General features: G+C 48.9%; 11 protein-coding genes across 11 annotated transcripts; 4 read left to right on the forward strand and 7 right to left on the reverse strand.

The window, feature by feature from the left end:
• Window positions 1-94: 94 nt before the first annotated feature.
• On the reverse strand, window positions 95-1,268 carry EDB82DRAFT_432866 (Arp2/3 complex, 34 kd subunit p34-Arc-domain-containing protein; the record flags this gene model as incomplete). The annotated part of the gene is made up of 5 exons (XM_065607719.1): window positions 95-177; window positions 228-377; window positions 429-851; window positions 909-1,150; window positions 1,207-1,268. 5 exons carry the CDS (start codon window positions 1,266-1,268, stop codon window positions 95-97), a joined length of 960 nt encoding a protein of 319 aa, XP_065463876.1.
• A 207-nt stretch (window positions 1,269-1,475) lies between these two features.
• EDB82DRAFT_447905 (WD40-repeat-containing domain protein) lies at window positions 1,476-4,590 on the forward strand. The gene is made up of 2 exons (XM_025727013.2): window positions 1,476-1,558; window positions 1,610-4,590. The coding sequence occupies exons 1-2, from the start codon at window positions 1,542-1,544 to the stop codon at window positions 4,473-4,475; spliced, it is 2,883 nt and encodes a 960-aa protein (XP_025581522.1). The 5' UTR covers window positions 1,476-1,541; the 3' UTR covers window positions 4,476-4,590.
• Window positions 4,591-4,607: 17 nt separating this feature from the next.
• EDB82DRAFT_225092 (uncharacterized protein) lies at window positions 4,608-5,437 on the reverse strand. Its single transcript, XM_025727014.2, has one exon. It carries the CDS (start codon window positions 5,299-5,301, stop codon window positions 4,741-4,743), a length of 561 nt encoding a protein of 186 aa, XP_025581523.2. The 5' UTR covers window positions 5,302-5,437; the 3' UTR covers window positions 4,608-4,740.
• Window positions 5,308-5,829, reverse strand: EDB82DRAFT_526585 (uncharacterized protein; the record flags this gene model as incomplete). The annotated part of the gene is made up of 2 exons (XM_065609157.1): window positions 5,308-5,494; window positions 5,579-5,829. The coding sequence occupies 2 exons, from the start codon at window positions 5,827-5,829 to the stop codon at window positions 5,308-5,310; spliced, it is 438 nt and encodes a 145-aa protein (XP_065463877.1).
• Window positions 5,830-6,918: 1,089 nt separating this feature from the next.
• On the forward strand, window positions 6,919-7,765 carry EDB82DRAFT_477235 (uncharacterized protein; the record flags this gene model as incomplete). The annotated part of the gene is made up of 3 exons (XM_025727016.1): window positions 6,919-7,016; window positions 7,070-7,281; window positions 7,338-7,765. The coding sequence occupies 3 exons, from the start codon at window positions 6,919-6,921 to the stop codon at window positions 7,763-7,765; spliced, it is 738 nt and encodes a 245-aa protein (XP_025581525.1).
• A 74-nt stretch (window positions 7,766-7,839) lies between these two features.
• On the reverse strand, window positions 7,840-8,517 carry EDB82DRAFT_526587 (3-hydroxyanthranilic acid dioxygenase; the record flags this gene model as incomplete). The annotated part of the gene is made up of 3 exons (XM_025727017.1): window positions 7,840-8,274; window positions 8,337-8,412; window positions 8,486-8,517. 3 exons carry the CDS (start codon window positions 8,515-8,517, stop codon window positions 7,840-7,842), a joined length of 543 nt encoding a protein of 180 aa, XP_025581526.1.
• A 204-nt stretch (window positions 8,518-8,721) lies between these two features.
• EDB82DRAFT_504963 (Ctr copper transporter family-domain-containing protein) lies at window positions 8,722-10,210 on the forward strand. Its single transcript, XM_025727018.2, has 5 exons — window positions 8,722-8,820; window positions 8,867-9,221; window positions 9,284-9,467; window positions 9,685-9,772; window positions 9,831-10,210. Exons 2-5 carry the CDS (start codon window positions 9,129-9,131, stop codon window positions 9,946-9,948), a joined length of 483 nt encoding a protein of 160 aa, XP_025581527.1. The 5' UTR covers window positions 8,722-8,820; window positions 8,867-9,128; the 3' UTR covers window positions 9,949-10,210.
• Window positions 10,211-12,021, reverse strand: EDB82DRAFT_504967 (NUDIX hydrolase domain-like protein). Its single transcript, XM_025727019.2, has 3 exons — window positions 11,446-12,021; window positions 11,087-11,303; window positions 10,211-11,035 (listed from the first exon to the last, which is right to left on the reverse strand). Exons 1-3 carry the CDS (start codon window positions 11,662-11,664, stop codon window positions 10,353-10,355), a joined length of 1,119 nt encoding a protein of 372 aa, XP_025581528.1. The 5' UTR covers window positions 11,665-12,021; the 3' UTR covers window positions 10,211-10,352.
• A 233-nt stretch (window positions 12,022-12,254) lies between these two features.
• EDB82DRAFT_526590 (uncharacterized protein) lies at window positions 12,255-13,586 on the reverse strand (the record flags this gene model as incomplete). The annotated part of the gene is made up of 1 exon (XM_025727020.2): window positions 12,255-13,586. The coding sequence occupies one exon, from the start codon at window positions 13,584-13,586 to the stop codon at window positions 12,255-12,257; it is 1,332 nt and encodes a 443-aa protein (XP_025581529.1).
• Window positions 13,587-14,857: 1,271 nt separating this feature from the next.
• Window positions 14,858-16,444, reverse strand: EDB82DRAFT_225387 (EXS family-domain-containing protein). Its single transcript, XM_025727023.2, has 2 exons — window positions 16,139-16,444; window positions 14,858-16,083 (listed from the first exon to the last, which is right to left on the reverse strand). Exons 1-2 carry the CDS (start codon window positions 16,227-16,229, stop codon window positions 14,957-14,959), a joined length of 1,218 nt encoding a protein of 405 aa, XP_025581531.1. The 5' UTR covers window positions 16,230-16,444; the 3' UTR covers window positions 14,858-14,956.
• Window positions 16,445-17,989: 1,545 nt separating this feature from the next.
• On the forward strand, window positions 17,990-18,920 carry EDB82DRAFT_526593 (uncharacterized protein; the record flags this gene model as incomplete). The annotated part of the gene is made up of 3 exons (XM_065609158.1): window positions 17,990-18,515; window positions 18,587-18,738; window positions 18,801-18,920. 3 exons carry the CDS (start codon window positions 17,990-17,992, stop codon window positions 18,918-18,920), a joined length of 798 nt encoding a protein of 265 aa, XP_065463878.1.
• Window positions 18,921-18,943: the final 23 nt, after the last annotated feature.

Below are 18,943 nucleotides of genomic sequence, written 5' to 3' on the forward strand. Positions count from 1 at the left end.
GACTAACCGCCCTATCTGACGGCCCAACAATGTTGAACCAAATCGGTCATTGTATAAAGTTGTGTACACAGGAATTGTCCTGTTATACCAAAATTTAGTTTCCTTGCACCTTGAAGGTTCTACCGCTGGCAGTCTTTCTCTCCTTCTCCTCGTTCTCGGGTCTGGCACGGCGCAGCACTGGGCAATGTTAGATCTGCAATTGTACTGATTCAATACATGAGATTTACCTTGGAGGAAGTCGGCAGTTCGCTTTCGCATACGAGAGTGGATATAAGCTTTTGAGGCCTTGATATGGTAATGGAAGTAATCACGGAAAGTCTGAATATGAGAAATAACATCGGTCATGCGCTGAGGAGTAAGGTGGCGGGGGAAGAGGACTATAGTCCAGTTAGTTGATGCTCTTGATATTAGCGGCTTCTTGCGCTTACCGAAAGTCACGTAGCCAATATCTCCGGACCCAGTGTTCTGAATTCCTGGGACACCCTGCAGTTCAAGGGGAGCATCGTTCCTAAACAGCACCTGGGGAGCGTTCTGGATGGCTCTCCTTCGAGCATCGACAAACTCCTGGATAAACACCTTTCCAAATACACGGTCGGTTTCTTCACGGAAGACAGTGCTGAAGATGACGGTAACTCGGTCGTGGCTGGCTTTTACGTAGATGGCTTCCTCTTCTCGGTAGTGGATCGCCTTAACTTCACCTCCTTCTTGAATTCCTTGGGGAGCGTCTTCGGAAGTGAACTTGGAAGCTTCCTCCTTCAGTGCATAGTGCTCCTTGTAGGCTTGCTCGAATGGGGCGGCCATGGCATTGCGTTTCAGGAGAGCGAACTTGAGAGCCAGCTCGTTACGTTCCTCTAATCAACGTTCAGCAATGGACTTTGCATAATCAGGAAGACCACAGGGAGCTATACCTTTTGAATCTGGGAGGTTCTCCAGGTCCACCAGAACAGAGAAGTCGTAGCCAGGCTCGACAGCTGTCACATAGTCGCCGTACTCCCGCTGGAGAATCTCTTCGGCTCCGTACTTGACGAGATCGGGGAAGCATCGTATTTGGATAGAGAGGAGGACCTGGGTCTTGGTCTCGGGTGTCGAGATATGGAAAGTGACGCCGTCGAAGTCGCTGACCGTCTGGTCAATGGAAGCGGGAGGGGCTCTGACGTACGATCTGTTAGCTCTCGTTTCGAAACATTTGAATATGCGCAATCTTACCCAGAGAACCTCTCAGTCAGGACTGACTGAATCAGTACGTTTTGGTAATCTAGCAGAAGCATCTTGTTGATTGAGTTGTATGCGCTCCCCTTTACTCTTGACGTTACTGGAGCTTAGGTAGGTGACGCCTGGTAGTGGGGCTTACGTGTGAGTCTCGAGCTCCCAGCCTTCACACGTGACGATGAGCTTCGCAGTGGAGCAGGTGGGTGCAGTCTTATCGATAAGAAAATTTCCCACCTAGTACCTTTCCGCGTTGCATAGAAAGAAAGATTCTGGGATCTTTTTGTTAGAGACAAATTTGAAGAAAGGCCAATTCTGGTCGCAACCGTGCAAAAATGGTTAAGTCATACTTGTAAGTTGACTAATACTATTAAGCGACTGAATCTAATTTATTATCAAACAGAAAATACGAGCACGGCAAGTCCTTTGGCGTCGTCGCCTCGTCGACATCGAACCTGGTATGGTCGTCCAAAGACCGAACAGGAACAGGCGCAGGACAGGCGATCGTCGCCGCGAACGAGGAGGTTCTTTGCTGGGACATCAAGAAGGGTGAACTTATCGGCCGCTGGAGAGATGAACGATGTACAGTACCTGTAACTGCGATCGCGCAAAGCAAAGCCGACAAGGACGTCTTTGCTGTCGGATACGAAGACGGCAGCATTCGACTTTGGGACAGCAAGATTTCCTCTGTCATACTCAACTTTAACGGACACAAGTCAGCAATCACAAAACTCGTATTCGACAAGTCCGGCGTCAGACTTGCCAGTGGATCTCGGGATACGGACATTATCATGTGGGACCTTGTTGCAGAAGTTGGTCAATTCAAACTGCGAGGACACAAGGACCAAATCACCGGTCTGCATTTTGTTGAGCCAGAGGCGCAAGTCCAGGACGAGGATGGCTCGCGTGCCATGGTTATCGATGGCGAAGGAACACACGAAGGCTTCCTCTTGACGACTGGCAAAGACTCGCTCATCAAACTCTGGGATCTCTCGTCAAGACACTGTATAGAGACTCACATTTCGCAAACCAACGGCGAATGTTGGGCTCTTGGCCTTTCTCCAGACTACAGCGGATGTGTCACAGCTGGAAACGATGGTGAAATTAAGGTTTGGTCATTGGATGCCGATGGTCTTGCGCTCAGCGCCCACCAAGTGGACACACCCGCTGCAGCCCAATATCTCCAGGATAGAGGAACGCTGCACAGACAAAGCAAGGATAGGGCAACTGAAGTCGTGTTTCACCCCAAGAAGGATTACTTTGCGGTTCACGGTTCAGAAAAGGCGGTCGACGTGTGGCGACTACGATCCGAGGCCGAGATAAAAAAGGCCCTGGCACGTAAGCGAAGAAGACGTCGCGAGAAGGCCAAGGACGGCAAGACCGCCGAGGAGGAAGCCAACGTTGAAGATCCTGAGGACGTCTCAAAGGCCGACATCAGTGATGTGTTTGTTCAGCACGTCATTGTGCGAACAGGAGGAAGGGTTCGCTCTGTTGACTGGGCTGTACCCAGCGGGCAGAAAGATCTTCAATTGCTAGTAGGAACCACAAACAATTTGCTCGAGTACTACAGCGTCTCACGCAAGGACAAGAGCGATAAGTCAAAAAAGGAAGACGCTCCTGAATACACAAGAACTCTGTCCGTCGAGCTGCCCGGTCACCGAACGGATATTCGGGCCCTTTCGCTAAGCTCGGATGACAAGATGCTGGCGTCTGCCTCCAATGGCAACTTGAAGATTTGGAATGTAAAGACACAGTCCTGCATTCGAACATTCGAGTGTGGTTATGCGCTGTGCTGTGCTTTCCTTCCCGGAGACAAGGTTGTGGTTGTTGGCACCAAGAGCGGCGAGTTGCAGCTCTTTGACGTCGCTTCAGCGGCCCTCCTTGACAGCGTCGATGCCCACGAGAAAGCAATCTGGTCACTGAGCGTCCACCCTGACGGTCAGTCTGTGGTTTCGGGCAGTGCCGACCAGACAGCCAAGTTTTGGGACTTCAAGATCGTACAGGAGGAGGTTCTGGGTACAAGGAGAACAACGCCAAAGCTCAAGTTGGTGCAATCGAGGACGTTGAAGGTTTCCCACGATATTCTCAGCCTCAAGTTCTCACCAGATGCAAGACTTCTGGCTGTTGCCCTATTTGATAGCACAGTCAAGGTCTTCTTTGTTGACTCCCTTAATCTCTACCTCAACCTATACGGTCATAAGTTACCTGTCCTGAGTATGGACATATCATATGACAGCAAGATGATTGTCACAAGTTCGGCCGACAAGAACATCAGAATATGGGGTCTTGATTTCGGTGACTGCCATAAAGCCCTGTATGGCCACAAGGACAGCATTCTGCAGGTCGCCTTCGTGCCACACAACAACGATGGCAACGGCCACCACTTCTTCAGTAGCAGTAAGGATCGTACGATTCGATACTGGGACGGCGATAAGTTTGAGCAGATCCAGAGGATGGATGGACATCACGGAGAAGTGTGGGCAATTGCTGTTTCCCATAGCGGCAACCTTTTGGTCAGTGCCGGCCACGACAAGAGTATTCGGGTTTGGGACGAGACCGATGAACAGATCTTCCTTGAGGAAGAGCGAGAGAAGGAGATGGAGGAGTTATACGAGAGCACCCTTACCACATCTCTGGAACGTGAAGCGGATGCCCAGGATGAGAACAACGAGGTCGGCGCGGCGAGCAAGCAGACTTCAGAAACCCTCATGGCTGGTGAACGAATAGCTGAAGCCCTCGAGATGGGTATGGCTGACTTGAACCTTCTTAAGGAGTACGAGGAAGCCAAACTTACAAACCCACATGCTCAACCCCCTCAGCGCAACATGGTCTTTCTCGCTCTCGGCAATATCACCGCCGAAGCCTACGTCCTCTCTGTCCTGCAGAAAATCAAGGCCTCTGCACTGCACGATGCCCTTCTGGTCTTGCCCTTCGCTTCCGTCCCCATCCTCTTCACCTTCCTCAACATATTTGCCATGCGATCCATGAATATGCCCCTAACATGCCGCATTCTATTTTTCATGCTTAAGACACATCACAAGCAAATTGTTGCTAGCCGTAGCATGAAGGTCATGCTCGACGGCATCCGCATCAACCTCCGCGCTTCGCTCAAGCGCCAGAAGGACGAGATGGGAGTCAACATTGCTGCTCTCAAGGTTGTTGGCATGCAGATTCGCGACAAGAGCATCAAGGACTATGTGGATGAGAACTGGGAGGGGGAGAACGACGCCAGGAGTGCCAAGAAGCGGACATTTATTGACGTTGCTTAATGTGGATGACTTGAGATTTCATGTAGGACAAGGGCAAAAAGCAAAGATTTAAGGTACTATATCCCGGTTGTTACCAGTTTTCCATAACGTCAAAATTCAAAAGAAATGTTTTACTATAAAGAAAGACACAAGGGACACTTGTCCGCCCATGAGTATTCATGCCACTTGGCACTTTGACCTAATTAGTTCCATTTTCCACAATAACCAGAAGATGGCCCGCATCTCGTATTCAACATCAAGCAAATTTAGTCTCCTGAACCCTTCATTAATTCGCGTTCATAGGCCAGTCCTTGTACACCGCACCAAGAGCACCCCTGGGAATATCTTCCTCATCTTCGATAACCTTGTTCAACTCCTTCAGCAGAGCGATGCCTCTTGGATCAACGAATCTTGCAATGGCATTCTCTATGTCGGTTGAGAAACGGTGTAATCCCGGTGGGAGCTCCGCGGGACGTAATGAAAATGACAAAAACTCAGTCCCGTCACCTAGGTTCATACCTATTGTTTCGAGATCGGCGTTGCAGAACGAGCAAGCCTGCTTCTTTCCAGTAGTAACTCCTTTGAAGCATTGTGTGTGGATAAACTTGGCACAGCAAGGAAGTTGAATGACGGCAAAATGCTCAGGAACAAAGTCATCCCCTGATGTGTCGAAAGGGTCGCTGCAGATGACGCAGTCTCGCATCTCGTCGGTGTCAAGGATGGCAGAGCCAGCAATCCTGTACCTTTGGGCGACTGTTTCTGCGACTCTTTGCTTGTTGACGATATTCCGAAAGGATATGTTGCGGTTGCGCCTCATCGTGTTGAGAAGATGATCTTGTTGATCCATACACTCCTACCTGTAGTTCCACTTGCCCCTTCTAATAATGTCTCCAGTTGTCATTTGGCCACATATGGCGGTCATTCCAGTGAAGTCTTTGTAGGCGGCAATATTGCAGAAGAAGTGCTGGACACTAGAGTCCGTCTCGTTAAGACCCGGTGCGAGCATGGTTAGTATGTCTGTCATGAGCTCGTCTGCGAAGCTGAGTGAGATGCCAGGATCAGCGGTAGCGTAGCGGATTATGATGAGATACAAAGCCTCACGGTGCCTTACCCTCTTGTGTTACTCATCTAAATCGTCGTAACGAGCAGTCCATTGGGTCTGAAGGTCTGGGTTGTGATTGAGGAGGCAGAGGGACATCACCTGCTGGCCAACGCGTTCTACCATACGGTCATGTTTTTCTGACGATTCCTCGTCCAAGTTGATTGCCAACTGATTGGGAAGTTGGACAAAGTATTCGGTTTGATACGTTTCCAGACGTACGTCTTGTTGAATGGCTTCAAACCACCCATAGGCTCTCTTGTCTCTTACGCGCATGGCTTCCTGATTGCGGGCCGCACGAGAAAGATTGTGAGCCGCAGGGTCAACTGTACACGCACACTCTGTCAAACATTCTTCGGGGTAGTTGTTTCGGTCTGGATGCTGCCGTCTGATATGGTATGGATTTTCAGTGCAGTTTAAACCATGAATATAGGTCACGGCAGACAGTCCGCCGAGTGGTTCCAAGTCAAGCTCATGTCTGAAGAAAGCACGTATGTGGGCCAACAACTACTACATATAGCCAGCGTAGATATTTCTCAGGGTATCAGCATGTAGGTTGACGTTTGGTTCTTCAAGATATGTTTGAAAGGGGCGGGTAGACATGGCAGAAGCGCGGTCTTGTGTGCAGTCAGGACAAGGGATACTGAAGAGCTCAATCCGAGTCTTGAGAGGAGCCTTGTCACAGCCGGTAATATTGGTTCGGGCGCAGCGAATCCAGTATACGATCATTAGACCTCCACTTAACCCATATTCGAAGAGGGTTTGCAGACCGTGGTCTTTGTGGGATGGGTGGTATATCATTTAGATCTGAGATTGCACGGGGCAACAGAACCAGCGAATGAATTTTTTGCACATGTTGGGTTCTGTAGTTGGTTGAGTGTATTGAAGGATGAAGATCTCTGAGGTGTCAATGACAGCGCCTATTGTTGTTCTTATAAGCATCATGAAATGGGAAAGGGGAGAGTTCATCTCATATTGGTGGATTGGTCCTACTCCAGAACAATAAGATTCGGTATCTTTGTGTCCTTTGACGTGTGTTGGTGGACTCCAGGATCACGTTTCTTTGACTCAAGACTTGGTCACACTCGACTTGGTTATTACTTCACATTCAAAAATAGACTTATAATCAATCACCAAAGAAAGGGTCTTGGGCATTGAATTTGGCCACCAAGTCATACCCACAATCTAAGCTACCCTGAACTTGACACTTTTCGGGACTCAATCTCCGAAACTTTGTATCGGAGGATGTGTCCGAAGCCACTCAGACTCAAGCTCAACTACTGAGTATTTTACCAACAATTCAACAGAAGGTGGTTTTTCTTATAACTATCTATCAATTAGACAAACCTCTCTATTGCCTTCATCATGTTTGCTCTCAGACGCACAATGGCCAATATGGCACCTCAAGCCTCATCCAGCCTCAAGCAAGCAGGCAAGGTCATATGTATTGGCCGCAACTTTGCGTATGCTCTCATATTCTCAATCACTATAGCACATACTGATATCTATCTTATAGGGAACATATTGCCGAGCTCAACAGTGCTAAGCCAAAGCAGCCCTTCTTCTTCCTCAAGCCCACCTCGTCCATCGTGCTCCCTGGTGAGGGTGCTGTCCTGAGACCCAAGGGCATTGAGATGCACTACGAAGTTGAGCTGGCTCTTATCATCGGCAAGCTGACTCGAGATCTACAAGCCTCTGATGTTCAGGGTGCTATGGATGCTGTCAAGGGTGCGCGATATTCAACACTTTTCAGAAACTATTGGATGCTGACCGACATATCATAGCTTACGCTGTTGCCATTGACTTTACCGCCCGTAACGCTCAGAACGAGGCCAAGAAGAAGGGTCTTCCATGGTCAATTGCCAAGGGCTTCGACACTTTCCTGCCCATGAGCAACATTATTCCCAAGACCGCCATCCAGGACCCTCACAACGTGGAGCTTTTCCTCCAGCTCAACGGCGAGACCAAGCAGCAGGGCTCGACCAACCTGATGATCTATCAGATCCCTCGCATTCTGAGCGACATCTCAAAGGTAATGACTCTTCACCCTGGTGACATTGTCCTCACCGGTACACCTGCTGGTGTCGGCCCTGCTGCGCCTGGTGATGTTGTTCGCGCTGGCTTAAGGATTGATGGAAAGGAGGTGGAGGAGGGTGCTATTGAGATTCCCGTCGAGGAGTCGCCCAGTTCATACACCTTCTCTGAGACCTAGAGGGAAACATGGTGGGATGAAACAAAATACATAGTGAAAGATTTGAATTTCCAATCATGTAAAATAGAATATTATCACTCCAAATTGGGATCCTGAATACTTCCCGGCTTCGGTGCTACATCAGCCAAAACCCCACACTTGGAACACGTCCTCTTGTCATCGCTATTCTTAAAGTCATTTACAGCCGCCTTGATCTGAGTTCCCAGGTCGGTACAATGGAAGGAAGCCTCGTGGACAACCTCGCCGCACTCAGCACAATACCAGCGCATTCGATCGAGTGAATCTTTGGGACGGCGCTGCTCGAGGACTACTCCAACGGTGTTTGCGAAGCGGACAGGGTTATGAGGCGTGTTACCGGGCAGGAGAAACATATCGCCTTCGTGGATGATGATGTCGCGAAATTTACCCTCATCGACGACCTTGAGCATCATAGCGCCCTTGTATTGATAGAACCATTCTGGGGTTTGGTTGATATGGTAGTCGGTACGAGCATTGGGGCCACCAACAATCTAGAGATGTTCAGTAACTGAGCCGTACAGAATACACGAGAGATTCGTTAGGCAACACTCACCATCACAGTGAAATCGTCATTGTAGACGCAGTAATTGTTGATGGGTGGTTGTAAGAGATGAGAGTTTTCTTCAAGCCTATTATGCTCATCATGAGTTGGTCATGTTTCAGTAATCATGTCTGGGTTGAATAGGTGGACATTTGACTGACCACTTGGGAAGATTCACAGGAGGTCCGAGCATTTTGAAGTTGGTCTTGGTTTGTTTGTGTGTGTACGTAGATGTCGAAGTAATGTTGATTAATATGAGTGAGGAGGGGGTGTTTTTCAACTGCGGATAATTTGTAAGTGGCAGTTGCGGATGTCACGGGAGAGGCTGTGACGTTATCTAAATATTAGTACTTTATCATTGCAACTTATTAGCAAGACAATAAATTACAACTCATCAACAATCATAATATATTACTCTCTAATATATGATAGTCTCATTTGTTTTGTACCTGGATACAGTGCAGTATCACAGTAGCTCCCCGCAGTAGAAGACAGGGTTAGAGACGACCCCTCCCCTCTGAAATTAGAAGCTAAAACATTAGGTACTTGTATCATCACATATATTGAGTGCACCTGCATGTACCTGTTGTCGCGTCATTCCTTCCATCCACCCATTTGCGACACCTACTGTTCTGCATCTACTCCCTTATTATCGACTGACCTCTAACCATCGCCATAAGAGATCCGCCTGACCTTGCGCAAGTTTGAGCTCATTTCTACACTCGACCGACTTTATATACCGGCCGACGTCTTTTCTACATTCTATAACCTCAACCCTCGACATCAATTACTAGCATATTCACGATGGATCACTCACACATGGATCACAGCGGTATGGACCATGGAGATATGGATCATGGCCATGGAGGAGGCATGAAGGACATGTGTAGTATGAACGTATGTAAACCCAGCCTCTCTCTGAATAGGGACGGGAACATATGCTAACAGCACCAATTTAGATGCTCTTCACTTGGGATACCAACAACCTCTGCATTGTCTTCCGTCAATGGCACGTCCGTTCAACAACGTCACTCCTCTTCTCTCTTATCGCCGTCATCCTCCTCGCCATTGGCTACGAAGCCCTCCGATCTGTCTCCCGTCGTTACGAACAAGCTCTCGATAACCGCGTCCGCTCCGCCCCCAGTAAGCTTTCTATCTCCTTCTCCCGTCTCTGCACGGCCATTGCACATATTTCCTATCCAGGAAACCCCAAGGACAAAAGAAAACAGAATGCTACGCTGTATCCTCTTGCCCTATCTGTCTAAAGTCTTTGGGGAAAATATAAAATCGCACCCTTGCTAAGTCTTACCGTGAGGTCTGTCTGATGCTCCTGTTACTGAATCGACTCCCATCCTGTCAGGACAATCCCATGGACAAGCCGACCAGCGCGCCCACCTCATCAAGGCCGTCTTGTACGCTCTGCAGAACTTTTACGCCTTTATGCTCATGTAAGTATATTTAATATCTCCTGCAATTCGTGGACGAGGGTGGTTTTAACAAAGACAGGCTTGTTTTCATGACATACAATGGTTGGGTCATGATTTCTGTTTCTCTTGGCGCATTTCTCGGATATTTGTTCTTTGGACAAAGAACTTCGGCCACAAAGGAAAACGCATGCCACTAAAGACGAATTTTGTAAGAGAAACGATTGTGGTAGGGCCATGCGTTATGCGGCGTTACCGTTGGAACAGCTATAAGTTTGATTGAAGTAGGTAATCACGTACCTGCGGACCCGGGCGAAATCCCATTCAAGACAGCACAGTAACTTCGGGGGGAACCCCTCGGCTCAAGCTATGCTCAGAATACACTTAGGATAAACAAATGAGTAAAGAACAAGCCAAATTTATTTCCGTATAACCTGCAGCTTGGGCTAGAGTACAATATCGTACCTGGTCCCATCATCTTCAGCTGAGCTAGCATGAGGCTAAATGTATTGTGATTTCTACAGGTACATTCTTATACTGCAAACCTGTATCGATATATCGTTCTCATGATTCGCTAATCTTCAATCTATCCATGTAAACACCTCTACATCTTCGCCGCCTCCCCAGGTTCGGTCTTCTTTTCATGTGGCTTCTCCTGAACCTTGTCCCCCAGCTCTCCCAAGCTGTCCGCATGCGCAATAATATCCTCATCGCCGAAACTGTCGTTATGCTCAAACCCGGGCTCCTGTGCATATGCAATTCTCGCCGCGTCTACTAAGATACGCGCTGTCATTCCCCACACCTTGAACCTGCCGTCTGGCTCCTCTTCTTTCTCCAGCTTCTCTACCAGCTGGCTTTGCTCACTGTCCTTTCGTGGCTTGGATATGCTTTGGTTATTGACGGGTACGTAAAAGTTGTGCACTCGCCATTTGTGGTCTTTCCATGAATGCCAGAAGCCATCGTACCACTGTCCCTCGGGCAGCGACTCGCCAGGAGCAGGAGGGAGGTCGTTCGCCTGCAGGAAATTGTAGAAAGGTGCGCTGAAAACAGCAGCAACTTCGCGTGCGTCCAAACGGGGGATCATGGACTCCTCCACATTAGGAGCGGGCTCTCCTGCTGTTCGCTGATCCGCGTGTAGAAATGCAACGCACGGTCTCACCACGAGATGCGTCCGGGCTAGAGAAGGCGGTAGATAGCAGAGATGCTCTACTCGGAATGGTTTAGGGAGTTTGGAATCATCCATCGGAAGCCCGATCTCTTCCCAGGCTTCTCTGCGGGCGATTTGAACTGTGGATTTGGATCAGCGAATATCGGGAACAATTGACAGGAACGTCTTACATGGTGTCTCTTGAGCATCATCCGCTTTGCCTCCAGGGAAGGCGGCATGCCCCGAGAAATTCCTCAGGCTCGCGGCACGCATGGTGATGACAACACGTAAATCACCACGACGGTCAGCATACAGCAGTATCAAGACAGCAGCACGTCTCCGAACCGGAAGACGGTCCCATAGCGGGAATGAGGGAGGCTTGTAGGCGCGGAAGCGGGCAATTGCGGCCTTGCGAGATATGATGTTTGTTAGTAATCTGCAGTATACATGAGGAGAATCTGATAATAAACGCATTGGGATGGAAACAGAACGCAGAGGAGAAAAAGAAGACTAGATGTAAATAAGAGGATTAATACAAAACCAAACTCACAGCGGACATTGCATTCAAGGGCGACATGGTCAGAGAGTCATAATAAAGCGACGCCTCTCCCTCGTTGATCAGCTCCTCCCTAACGTTATCACTAGCAGCTTCGCGGATGCCCTTCTGTAGCGCCTCAATAACCTCGACGTCAGTGATGCTGTGGCTTTCAGCTGGTTCTGTATCTTTAGAGGGCTCGTTATTGATTGAGGCCCCTGTATCGTGGATCATGGTGGTGAGTGATCAGCAATGCAGAAACTCTGATCGTCCGAGAAAACAAGATCGACGCCCGCCTTGTACCTCAAATCAGATTTTTGTCTCTGTTTTTCCTAGGTTGTTTCCTCTTTGATTAATTAGGTTGAGATGGTCTAAGAGTCGAGCCTTGATGTGGATGCCTCGGCTTGGAAGCGGCTCCGGCTCCGGATCTTGATTTGCGGGGGAAATACTTGTAGAGCCGGGGAGAGATCCACAGGGTAGGACAGATATAGTGGGATTTGTTAAATCAATTCCTTTGATAAGACCAAAGACAACAGAAGTGCCAAGAGAAACTAAGTATAAATGCTCTGTTTGAGCAATGGTCAATCAACTAGTCTAATCTAGTATCTGTCTTGTCTCAACACAAAATGCTGTAGGACGGTACAAGCACTAATACAGTACAATAGGTAAGATCTGATTGAATTATGTCTAATAAGTGACCGTATTGACAAAAACGTTTTGGAGAATCTCTTTCAACATGACGCCGCGCTAAACCCAATAGCAAGCAATCCATCTCTCAGTCCAGGGCATGCCCGTTCTCATTTCTGTCTTTCATCGCTTATCGCTTAACGACCAGCTTCCTCCTCTGGAATCATCTTGATCTGCGTCCTAAGCTGCGTTCTTCTCCTCTCAACCCTGGAAATCTGGATTGATTTCGCCCCATCACGCGCATTCGAAAGTAGGTTCTTGACCTGTACCCCCGTCATTGACAAGATCTTGTGATCCTGTGGCTGCTCCGGGATTTGTGGCATCGAATGAGGTGTACCAAGCTCTGTTGATGTTTGTTCCTCACTCCTGTGAGCAAAAAAGTCCCTGGTAACTCCTCTCACACTCACACTGCTTTCATCGCCAAAAAACCCATACTCATCCTCAATTTCAAACATGCTGCGAAGCGGAGATACCATGCTTGCATCGTCAGTTGAGGGAGGAATGGAAGGCGAGTAGGGCCCCTTTGTAGGATGGTTGGTGGCGGTCAGGGACGCTCGACTAGAGCTAGCAGACAGACCAGAATCCTTTCTTCGTGTAAACAGTGACCGCGCTGACACACTCAGCCGCCGACTGAGTGAACTGCGAGACCGTGTAAGGGGAGAGGTCCCACGTAGCGACTGGCGTTTGTCGTTGTTGGCCAACCTGGTCGCAATTCGATGGTACTCATCCGCTGTCTCAATATCACTAAAGTAATTATAAGACGAGCCTGCCTGCCAGTTGGCATCTTCGTCAAACGGGTCGTCTAGATTCGGGAAAGGTTCCAATGCCGCCAACGCAGACGCAACGCTACTCAGACGTCTCGTCTTCTCGACATGAAGCGAAATAGATCCACTATGGGTTTTGGGTGATTCTGGGACCATGCAACTCTGATTGCTCAACACGCTATCGCAGTCTGGCTCCAGTGGAGGCATGCTGCTGTCCGAAGCTCTCGGGTGATAATCTGCGGGCGGCGTAGGTTCATTGTCGAATATGGGCTCATCTAGTGAGATGCTGTAACCACTAGATGAATCGTCTCTAAAGGACTTGGGCGAAATTGAAGGCGAATAGGGAGCCCGGGCTGTAGGGGGCGCCCAATCGATACCAGGACCAATATCGTGGCCAGTGATTTGTTGAATTTTTTGTGAAGACCGTCGTTCGCGCAAAGATGTACCTGATATACTCATTCGTGATGCGCGCTGCCTTGTCAAAGCCTTGGGCACAACCACAGGGGGCTGTTGAGGCAACACTTTGGGATTGTTTCCTGGCCCCGAGGTCTTCGGAAAGGCACTGAACCTTGGAGGCTTTGCGTTTGAAGAGTGCCTTGACGGTGTTGTTGGAGGCGGAGGTAGAGGCTTGTTGCAGTATAGATATGCATTTTGTGGTGGTAACACAAGTTCTATACTACTCATTGGCCGTACATAACTTGTCATATTGGTTGACAGTATACTATCCTCGATAAACTCTGCTTTGGCGTCCGTTGTAGGTCGATGAAACTGGGATGGTAAAGGCCAGGGCCCTGCATGTATCATATATGATTTATCGGCCTGCAACCCTGCGGGACCGATGTTGATTCTGCAACCAACACTTAGAACCTCAATCGAACCTTATAAAAGGCACACGGTTCCCTTGGTCTAAATAACGAGCAGACTTCGTCCAAGTCAACCTCGCCACGGCAAACTACTTCTGCTCAGTCAAAGCGTGGGATCAATGCCGTCGAGATAGCTCTGGAATTTCAATTAAAAAGTTGTCGAACCCGGGTGTTTAAAGAAAGAAAGAAAGATGGGTAGAGGAAACCCCTCGCCCGACAAGGACGTGAGTCGGCCAACACCATCTTATGAGTGTCTCTAGGCAATTGTGAGTTTGAGCCATCGCATTTTCGGCCTTGCGACCAAGCCTATGGCGCCTCAGCTTCAATCCATTTTCATCCAGAGTCACCTGGCACTTAGCGGGTTGTGGCGGGAGGCTTGCGTCTAGGCTCCGTGAACTGACCGACACATTGGCCAGAAACCTGAGCAACATTCCAGTCTTGATCGGCAAAGACAAACCGCTCGCGCCTTGCGAATTGTTCCCAAAGGAAGAAGAAAATGGATACTTCGCCAACAGGTTAGATTGAATAAGAAAAGATTCCAACCATCTTCGGCATCTGAATGTGGCGAGCTGGACTACACGACACTCAAATAAGTCCTCGTTGTCGGAAAACCATGCGGCCACAGACACAACAATCGTTAAGAACGACCAGCAGACTAATGGCGGGAAGTAAATAAGATAGCGCCATCAGTTGCGTCTCCAAGGCCAGCTCTTTCACGGTTCACCGCAATGTTCTGAATTTCGCAAAGGCATTGTCTTTTCCGCATATTGCTCATTCGCTGCACCAACTTGGACTTGGCATGGCTCATTGGCGTTTAGACCGAAGCTTCGTCCAGGAAGGGCAAGTTTGTTATCGAGAGGCGCGAGATTACCCATCTGGCTTATGGCGGCAAGATCGTCAGGTCGGTTGCCATAATGCCGTAAGGGTTTCCGATTACCGGGGATGGCATCGTGGCATTTTGAGTCTTTGGCAGCGAATACCTCAGCAAGATAAAATGTTGGCGCATCCAATATAGCCATAAATCCTTAGCAGGAAATTGAGTCGTGAAAAGAGCATGAGGGGAAGGCAAATCAGTCTGCTTCAACAAAAGTGTGGTGAAGAGTCGTCATTGAAGATATCATTGAGAGTCGTAGTTCTATGAAAATTGCCCAGACGCCTGGGTAAGCCCATCGTCTAATTGTCATTTCCTTGCCCGAATTCTTGGTCAAGATATCAATCGTCTTCATCGTCCTTGCCCTGATAATTTCCAAGTAAAATGTCGTCAACTCCAAGGCCAGTTGAATTATTTCTCAACCATTCTGTCTCAACACGGAGGAATATCCATACCCATCGACGAAAAACCTCCAGGAACTCAATGAGAAAGATACCTCCCTCTAGATCGCTGAACTTGTCCAAGCGACTGCTGAGCTTCATTGACCACGTGCATCTCAACATCAGGTCCATGGCAATAACGAGATAGTAGAGATTGGGGGGTTTGAAGACTAAGCGATCTCGCAGTCCAAAGGGATGAGTAGGAGATTCTCGGTCTTGTCTCGAAGAGAAGAGAGTCATATCCCAATCCTTGGCCACGTCCCAATAGAAGGAGTAGGCCGAATTGATGACGACAGCAACAAGCCAAGCCTTGTGGAGAGCTGCCTTGGACTCGGGATCCTCAGCTGATCTTTGCCAAGCACTGGTGATTAAAACAGGGAATGCCGTTGAATATTTGAGCGCGTTAGCTAGGTGCTGGCCGCCCCATCCTGTGGACTCTTTGTACGGAGCCCGCCGAACACGAAAATATTCGATCAAACACTGGCGGAATCGTATCAAACTCGGCACTCCCATGATGAAAGGCACGAGGACTATCCCTCCGCAATTACGATCAGGTCGTTGCGTAGACGACCCCTGAGCCGTGAAGAACATGCATAGGGTGATGAAGAGGTCCCCAAAGACTTTTGCGTATGATGTGAGAACATCAGCTAGAAGGATGTCTCCAAATTTTCCATCTTGAGGCTCAGCAAGACCTCCTATGCTCACGCGCCTCAAGGTAGCTAGAAACCTTCGTCTCCCACCACTGGGAAGATTTCGTAATGGAACAACAAACATTGCGATCAGAATTGCAAGGTATGCCAACGGCATCCAGCCAAACGCAATCACACGTTCAGCTACACCCCATGTGCATAGCCAGAAGAGAGATATGGATAAGGCAAACAAAGCTGAGAGGACAATCGCAAGGCGGTACGTTGAGCCATGGTGCGGTATGTGCTGCGGCGATGCTCGACCGGGATATCGAATTAACTGAGGAACGTCGACGTTGAATAGATAGAGGCAATGAAGGTTCAAACCCCACCCCCAAACGGCTTTTGACAGTTAGCTATGCACAACGAAGTCGAGAAACAGGGTTTCCATGCTTACCTAGAGTTGCGATAAAGCCAACACGGTATGGTAAAGGGAACGTCAAGCTGAAAGAGTCAAGCCCCGGATCGACAGCCGGATCACCGTCCATTGTAACGAACCGCCATCGAACGTAGAGTATGAGAGAGTAGGAGCGACGAGTGCTCAAGAAGAGCAGTAGTAATGAAGTACTACAGTTGCGAGAATATCAAAGGAAGGACTGAAGGATAGGGAAAGTTCATGAGGTCTTGCGACAGTCCAAGCTGTCCTCAATTGTCACTTTAGATTAACATGGGCGGGTCCACATTCTTTTTTTCAGGGGTGTCATGCAACTTCAACCGATAAACGTCAGTAGTTTGTTATCTTATCTTATCATGTCCGATGCACAGCCTTTCGAATCAAGCCACACGCGATCCACCTCGCTGACATAAGGCGAATATTTGAAATAATCCCGAAAGCTAGCAGCTTGCATCGAGTTGAAAGTCCACTAGCTCCACTTTACCCATCCATCACCCTGTCCATACCATTCCCACGTTGCTTTTTAGCTTGAACATGCTTGGCCCCTGTTGGTCTGCTGAACGATCAGCGTATAGCGATATGCCAAAATGGCAGACAAATTGACAGCAGGCCGAGGCTCGGGGCATTCCGACATGTCCTCCCCTTGCCTAGTCCCGGCTACGGTCTTGGATCGATGATTTGGTTTATAATGACAGAACAAAGAGGGGTGCAAACAAACAAACAAATAAACAGACCCAACTTTGGTTGGAGGATTGGTCCGAAACGCTAGAGTACAACTCGAGTTGCAGCCGCACTTCTTGTCAGGCCGTTGAAACAAGCCCCCGAACATTTCCAAGTCTGCGTGTCTGCAGACCTATGGCTTACGCTAGACTAGTGCTCAAGCCCAAAGGCCCTGGCCTGGTCCGGCTACAAGCGTTCCTCACCGTAGATCTAGGGGTTAAACCCGGGTTGCTACCATTCGCTAGCCCGAGTTTTGGGAACTGAGAAAAGACAGCGGGATAATAACTCCCCTTACCCCGGCAGACCAAGTCTCCATCGAGCACGACGGATACAGTGTAGGCTTGCGAATTACTTTTGTCACTTCTCCCTTATCTTGGTAGGCTGGGCCCTGACGCATTGCGCTATCGACCGATGGTCCAGCTCCAGCCAAGGCCTGTTGAAGATTTAGAAGAAAATTCTTTGCAATCATGGATTCATCCCCGGTCGAGCGGGTTTACGACCAATAAACATCCCGGTACGACAGCATACCTGCATAGCGGCAGTAAGTTGAGGAGGGGGAATCGCATTTACTGATTTGACTTGGGAAAGGTGACGCAAATCAGAAACAGGGCCAGAACCAAATCACACCATGTCCGCTATCCGCATTCCCAGGTATCCCTAATCTAAGGCTGTTAGGAGGATGGAATGCTTTTATAACAAGGCTGAAGAAAAGGATGTGGCATCAGACGATTCGGCTAGCTTGGTTCTACACCCCGTCGATGGGTATACGACCGACGCCACTGTCATGTCTAACTGGCAATGACACAATGGCTTTCGGCTCTCTGTTTTTTTCTGACGGGCCCTGCAGAGGTCATCCTTTTGTCTGCCGACAACCCCGTCAGCCCTTCTAGGAGGGCGTGAAGTAAAACGAGGTGTGGCTCAAATACACAAAAAAGAACCCTTGCGGAGGCAATCTTCCTTACTCAGGTACCAAAATTTGGCGGCTCAATCGGCTGCCGACTTGAAGCCCCCCATATAGATTGCCCAGCCCTCTGTCTGACGGTTGGGGGAACCCAACTTGGGTTCTTCATGACATAAATGGATCCCTTATTATCTCAGCCCAGACCTAGAAGTCTCATCCTGTGTCCGTACATCATGAACACTCCACAATCGTCAAGTTTCGCCGCCTCTGAGTTTATCACCGAAAACCCTGGAAAGCCAGTTGCCCAGAAGTACGTCCGAAGACGAGGCCTGAATGACCAGATAAAATGGGTTAGGTCATGGATGGCCAAACTACCCCAAGGAGATGAGGACTGGGACAACAACAGGCCTTCGACTCCGGAGGACATTTTACGTTTGCATAGTCGGCTAACCATCTCCCACATCGGATCACGCCGAAACATGGACTGGTACACTCTCCTCGATACTTACGCTGCCGCCTCCAAGGACTTTGAACCTGGAAGAGAGACTCAAACACATTGCATGGTCATGGTCGCATTGTGTCATGTGGCTCATAGTCAAGGCCTTACGACGGACGAGGTAATGACGGCCATGGCAAAATGCGTCAGTGGAGGAAGCGATACACTAAGATCCAAGCGATTCGCACTACCAAAGTGTGTGCAGATTGGAGATGAACTTGAAAAAGTATTGGGGCCGCGGGCATATGAGCTCCCGTTAAGAGGTAGGCTTTGATGGACACCCTTCCGCGGTCTGTTTATACGAGGTCTTTTGTTCTTATAACAACCAAACTAGTGAGCGCCTACTTTACCTTTGGCCAGCATTTTACCACCGAATGCTTCAAAATCCTACGCGAAGAGTCGATATCTGCCCATCGCCCGAAAAGCAGCCTACCGTCGGAGATACTGAGGATCCCAAATCTCGTCTATGATTTTTGCGATGGGAAAGTTAGGTAAACAACGTGATTGTGCCGATAATACAACAGATCTTGAACTAACAGGGCGGACAGTCTAGAACAAGTAGAGAGGGCCCTGGAGCCAGGTCAGACGAGGTCGAAGGCGAAATCGAGATCGAAGTCAAGTTTAAGGGCGTCAACGACAAGATCGACAAGCAGCTCAGAGAGCAGTGAAGATACAGAACATGACATGATAC

The sequence above is a fragment of the Fusarium venenatum genome, assembly GCF_020744135.1.
Source record: "Fusarium venenatum strain MPI-CAGE-CH-0201 chromosome Unknown EDB82scaffold_3, whole genome shotgun sequence".
Lineage (NCBI taxonomy): Eukaryota > Fungi > Ascomycota > Sordariomycetes > Hypocreales > Nectriaceae > Fusarium > Fusarium venenatum.

Excerpts from the sequence above, each read along its gene's own strand:
- EDB82DRAFT_225092 (XM_025727014.2), bottom strand. The coding sequence starts at position 5,301 with ATGGATCAACAAGATCATCTTCTCAACACGATGAGGCGCAACCGCAAC.
- EDB82DRAFT_504963 (XM_025727018.2), top strand. The coding sequence starts at position 9,129 with ATGGATCACTCACACATGGATCACAGCGGTATGGACCATGGAGATATG. Across the intron at positions 9,222-9,283 it reads AGGACATGTGTAGTATGAAC|ATGCTCTTCACTTGGGATAC; the intron begins GTATGTAAACCC and ends GCACCAATTTAG. Across the intron at positions 9,773-9,830 it reads TTTTACGCCTTTATGCTCAT|GCTTGTTTTCATGACATACA; the intron begins GTAAGTATATTT and ends TAACAAAGACAG.
- EDB82DRAFT_225387 (XM_025727023.2), bottom strand. The coding sequence starts at position 16,229 with ATGGACGGTGATCCGGCTGTCGATCCGGGGCTTGACTCTTTCAGCTTG. Across the intron at positions 16,084-16,138 it reads TGGCTTTATCGCAACTCTAG|CCGTTTGGGGGTGGGGTTTG; the intron begins GTAAGCATGGAA and ends AACTGTCAAAAG.
- EDB82DRAFT_504967 (XM_025727019.2), bottom strand. The coding sequence starts at position 11,664 with ATGATCCACGATACAGGGGCCTCAATCAATAACGAGCCCTCTAAAGAT. Across the intron at positions 11,304-11,445 it reads CCTTGAATGCAATGTCCGCT|GCCGCAATTGCCCGCTTCCG; the intron begins GTGAGTTTGGTT and ends ATATCTCGCAAG. Across the intron at positions 11,036-11,086 it reads TGATGCTCAAGAGACACCAT|TTCAAATCGCCCGCAGAGAA; the intron begins GTAAGACGTTCC and ends CCAAATCCACAG.